Source organism: Macrobrachium rosenbergii, chromosome 18 (genome assembly GCF_040412425.1).
Source record: "Macrobrachium rosenbergii isolate ZJJX-2024 chromosome 18, ASM4041242v1, whole genome shotgun sequence".
NCBI classification, from domain to species: Eukaryota; Metazoa; Arthropoda; class Malacostraca; order Decapoda; family Palaemonidae; genus Macrobrachium; species Macrobrachium rosenbergii.
The window spans coordinates 15349234-15354233 of record NC_089758.1 but is presented as its reverse complement, the minus strand read 5'-3'; the positions used below and the strand labels follow the sequence as shown (position 1 = coordinate 15354233).

The window sequence follows — 5000 nt, the reverse complement described above, 5'->3', positions numbered from 1 at the left end:
CCAGACGCCTAGAACCTGTTGCAAGTTTTTGAGAATTGACTTCTGGGGAGAAGTATCTTGTCCCATGTCCCTCTCGGATGGTTATAGGAGAAACTGTACTAGTATCAAGTGGCCTTCATCGGTGGTAACCCATCCACGCATTGCCCAAACGAAAGGTTGCCCTACTCCGCTAATCAATAAACCAGCGTGACATTGCCGAAAGCTTTTACCTGTTTTTGTATAGACATATTTGCTTTGTATTACTGCATATTTGGGTTAATGCTGCCTTCTCATGCTATGTCGAATATAGACGAAAGGACTTAAAAAAAATAGTCTATGTTACCTCTGTTTTCTCAAGGGCCACCGAAGCAGAAATCATTGATCACCTACCAATAAATCAATGAAGAAAACATGAATTTGTTATCCGTCAGACTAACCGGTGACTGTTTTAAATATCTTCAGGTTACTGTGTCTTTTAATTCTGCTCGTGTTTACCTATGTAAATTTTAATTTCTGCATTTTATTCGTTTGAAATATAAACATTCTATGTGCATAGATAGTATACTTGACTCTTTCGTATGGTTATGTATAGAACACTATACATAATTTACATTCTTTATTGCTATAAATATCCAATTATGGTACAGCATTCTGTCTGTTATAAATATAAATTTACATATTTGATAAACGTAACTTATTCTAAAGACGTAATAACGTATGTTAACCCAAAAACCGTAATGAAAAAAAAGTAAGTGGAAAGTTTCCACTTCGGAAACAAAGATAGTCCCCGTAACATCATTCCACATTTCTTTAGGTACCCATAGCAACACGCTTCCGTTTTCTTTAAGGTCGTAGCAACATTGGGTTCACATTCTGCAGTTTTCCAGTGGTTGTATTCTTTGAGTTTTCATTTCCTTATTTTTTTTTAATATTATTATAGACTCTTTTGCGAGAGGAAACCGAGACAGGCTCGGCTGTACAAGTCTGACGCAGTCAATACAACAGAGGTTGGTGGAGTTATCTTTTTTAATGGTCATCCAATGACACATTATTTTAACTTGACTATCAGGTTGTAACTTTTGAGTTCCACCTTATTTAGGTCAAGATATTAGGTCAGCTTAATTACTTGCATATCTGGTAAAGACTTTGAATCGATCAGTTCTGAGAACGTTTTCGTCTATCTTATGACATCTAGCAGTAAAATATTTAGTTATCTTTTACAGAAACAATTAGATCTATAAGGGGTTTCGTGCGAACTTATTACTTATATACAGGCTTTGGGATAAGCAAAGAGGGTTAGGTTATTAATCAGCATTGATCAGTAAAGTCCAAATTTTTCAGTTTCTCAGTTTCTTCAATTATCTGAGATCAGGTAGCGTATCATGCTTGACAGACAGATGCTGCCTGCAGTGAGCATATACAGTATGAGTCAATAATTTTCATTAGAGGTTACTTGTATATCAAGATATTTCCTGGATTCAAGTACTTGAGTATGAAAGGTGAATATTTTCGTCTTCAAGATGAACAATGAAATATTTTTCAGTGGAATATTTTTCACTCAGTAAGGTGTGAAGAGGCATTAATTTTGTTCCATTCGTTAAAGTAATTTTTTAAATATATTCTACCTCTTTAATGACGAGTGTTTCCGAATAAATCACGTGTCTTCTTTATTATCATCATCTTCTTCTTCTTCTGAACCTAATCACTAGCCGGGGTCGCTGTTTGTAATGAGCCAGCTATATCTACTTTGAATGGCTCTTTCATACTCGGCTTTGGCAGATGTTTTACGGACGAATGTCTTTCCTGACTCCAACCCTCCCTATTTATCTGGGCTTGGGACCGGTAATGATTGGGCCCCCTCGTGGATTACACAGCTAGCGTGAAAATCAATTAACTTGTAATTCGTATTTACTGTTTACTGAGTCTGTGTCTTCCAGACTTACATTAGTGACTGAGCAGGAATCACTTGAAATAATGAAATGTAACGAAAGTCATCATTCAGCAAATCTGAACAAACCCAATTATATTATTGCAAATCACCTTATGTTTAGATACACATCCTTTTCTTCACTGCGTACTCTAGTGAGTTATAGTAAACATCAAGCAAAATTCAAGTTCTCATTTATAAGGCCAATAAGTTTAGGAATGATATCAGCGATTCGATATTAACAGACAGTCTGTTTTGTATAAGGCTCACAATAATATATCAATAGAATGTGAGACTTTATAAAAATGTATAAAAACCCCATCCTGGGTTCATCTTCAGTTTGGACTGAAGATGAACCCAGGATAGGGTTCGAAAGTTTTTTTATACATTTTTATAAAGTCTCACATTCTACTGTTATATTATTGTGGACCTTATGCAAAATTACTCGTGTTCTCGGCATTAAGAGTTCTACACACAGACAGTCTATAATTATTGTACAGTAAACGTTTCGCCAATATCATCAAGGATTAACCGTTTTATCACAATACGTTCCATACAAGATATAATCTTTCGAAGAAACATTTACTTATTAATGCTAAGACAATAAAATCAATGGTAATCTCTGGATCCAGAGAAGATCGGGTCTGCTAACGCGCAGGTCAGAATCTGAGCGGGTAGGATAATGAGCCCACGTGTGCCCCCAAACCCCGACTGGGGCCCGGGCTAAGTCAACCCAAATCAAAGATTTGGCTTAAAAAGGCAACCCAAAATGTGTCCCTCTATTAATATTTTATTTTTCTCCTGTCTCTAAGGATTTCTTCGATGGATATTCATTTATAATATATATGTAGATTCCAGCATATAATACCAGCTGCATTGTACCATGCCTCATTTGCCAACATTTCTCCTCGCAGTAAATGTCAGCGTGAGAACATTTTTCCTCGTCAAGCACGTTTTTAAAATATTGTCAGCACAATGCCGAACAACTGCACAGCTTTTGGCTATTTTAACACAAAGAGGAAAATCGATCTTTAGATTTAGGCATAAGTTTCTTTCGTTTTCGCGAGGGTTGAATGTTTTGAGAGATGCATGCATACAAATATTACTACGGCGAATGTAACATATACACTACCCATGTCTATTAATGCTGAATAACTGAGATACTTCCTTAGTCTAGACTCTATGGGGTGGACGAATAAAATTTTCGGGAACCCCGGGCCTACCTGTGACCTTCCAAAGTCTCGTGATCTTCAGCCTCAAAATCTATATCGTCTAATGGTTAACGGAAGTTTAGCATCAGCTTCACAACGGAGCTCATATGATTTTCTTGACTCGAAATTATTTGGTCTGAAGGAGGTTCAAAGAATATTTTCATTTTCCCCCAAAAGTCCTGAATGAGTTTTACAGCAATATTTCGATTTACATCTGTAATGTTACCGATTAGGAAAAATGGTCTCAATAAATCAACAGTACAGTTTACAAAACACACTGAAAAATTATATGCAATAAGAGAAGGCGCCTTATAAAATATGGGTATTCAAAAGTGATGTCAGTTAAATGAAAAATACGACAAATTAATATTGAAATCTAATATTGTTTATTGCTACTGTAGTACACATATATCATTACAAAGAGACGACACAGAGCTTAATAACAAATATATAAAAAGTGACAGGTAAGCTTCTGCAAACTCGGTATAGTCCTACATGTGCAGTGGAGATTAATTGTTCAGTTACCCTGTTAAGCTGAGTATTTTTATTTTTATTTGCGGTCGATGCTGTTTATATTCTCTGGTAATCTTTGCCGATAAATACTACGATCATCCTCCGCTTCGTCACATCGGAGGATTATATTCGGGGGCGTATGGGGGCGGAGACGAAAACTCCGCCTCATCCCGCTTCGCGGGGACAAGCGCCATCCCTGGCAAATCCGGATGGCCATCGTGCCCCTCCGGAGGGGCGGAAGGATCCCGAGTGGCAGATCCTTCGCGACCCGTCCCCCCTTTCCTAGGTTGCCACCGGGGAAGCGTAGGATACTGCGCCGGGGCGAGCGGAGGGTAGACCGAGTACTGCTCTCCAGTGAAGGGCGAGTATTCCATCTGGTCCTCAGCAGGGACATCCGTGTTCCGCGGGCGGCGGTAACCCCTGACGGGTGGGAGGTTGTAAACCCTGTTCAGGGGGGGAGGGGAACCCACGGGTTGCACAGGGATGGGCGCTAGCGGTGGAAGGATCGGTGACATGTGGCCGCTGACGACTCTTCCAGGGGCGTCCCCGTTGACCCCCGACAGTTCCTTGTATTTCTTTTTGGCGTAGCAGGCGAGGATGATGCAACTGACGATTAACCAGACTGAGAAATAGAAATTATTATTATTATTATTATTATTATTATTATTATTATTATTATTATTATTATTATTCAGAAGATGAACCCTGTTCATATGGAACGCGCCCACAGGGGCCATTGACTTGAAATTCAAGCTACCAAAGAATACGGTGTTCATCAGAAAGAAGTAACGGAAGGGAATGGGAAATACAGAGAGAGATCTGTTATTCGAAAAAAAGATAACTTAAGAAATTGATAAACAGATAAATAAATGAAAATGTAAGCAAATTATCAAAATGCAAGGAGAATTGTATTAGGGTAGTAATGCACTGCATCTTCGCTTGAACTTCTGAAGTTCCAATTGCACGATATCCTCTGGAGGGCTGTTCCACAGTCTAACGGTGTGAGGAATAAAGGACCTCTGGAACTGAGAAGTTCGACAGCGAGGAACATTTACTGCATGTTGGTGCTGCTGCTCTTCAGTAAATCTGTTTGCTCTCGGCAGATAAAGAGGATCAGGGGTCAATTGTGAATGTGGAAGATCTCTGTTAAAATACAACTCATGAAAAATGAATAAAAATTAGTAAAAAAGAGAGCTTTTAACACAATCAAAGAGAAATGTTAAAGTTGATAAATAGACTCATTTGCTATCTTTTCATGAGAGTGATATGAAAATACTTGCAAATGAGTTTATAAAACCTATTAAAAATCCGAAAAAAGTCTGTATGAATAGTTAATGTGAATAAGGCACACATACTGAACACAAAAACCA

At 38.3% G+C, this 5000-nt stretch overlaps 1 protein-coding gene across 1 annotated transcript in view; it reads right to left on the bottom strand.

The window, feature by feature from the left end:
- Window positions 1–3520: 3520 nt before the first annotated feature.
- The window catches only part of LOC136847971 (uncharacterized), a 5648-nt gene continuing 4168 nt past the window's right edge, over window positions 3521–5000 (bottom strand). Inside the window, exon 4 of the mRNA XM_067119988.1 lies at window positions 3521–4252. Coding sequence (XP_066976089.1) covers window positions 3741–4252 — 512 coding nt within the window. The 3' untranslated portion in view covers window positions 3521–3740. The remainder of the gene's footprint in view (window positions 4253–5000) is intronic.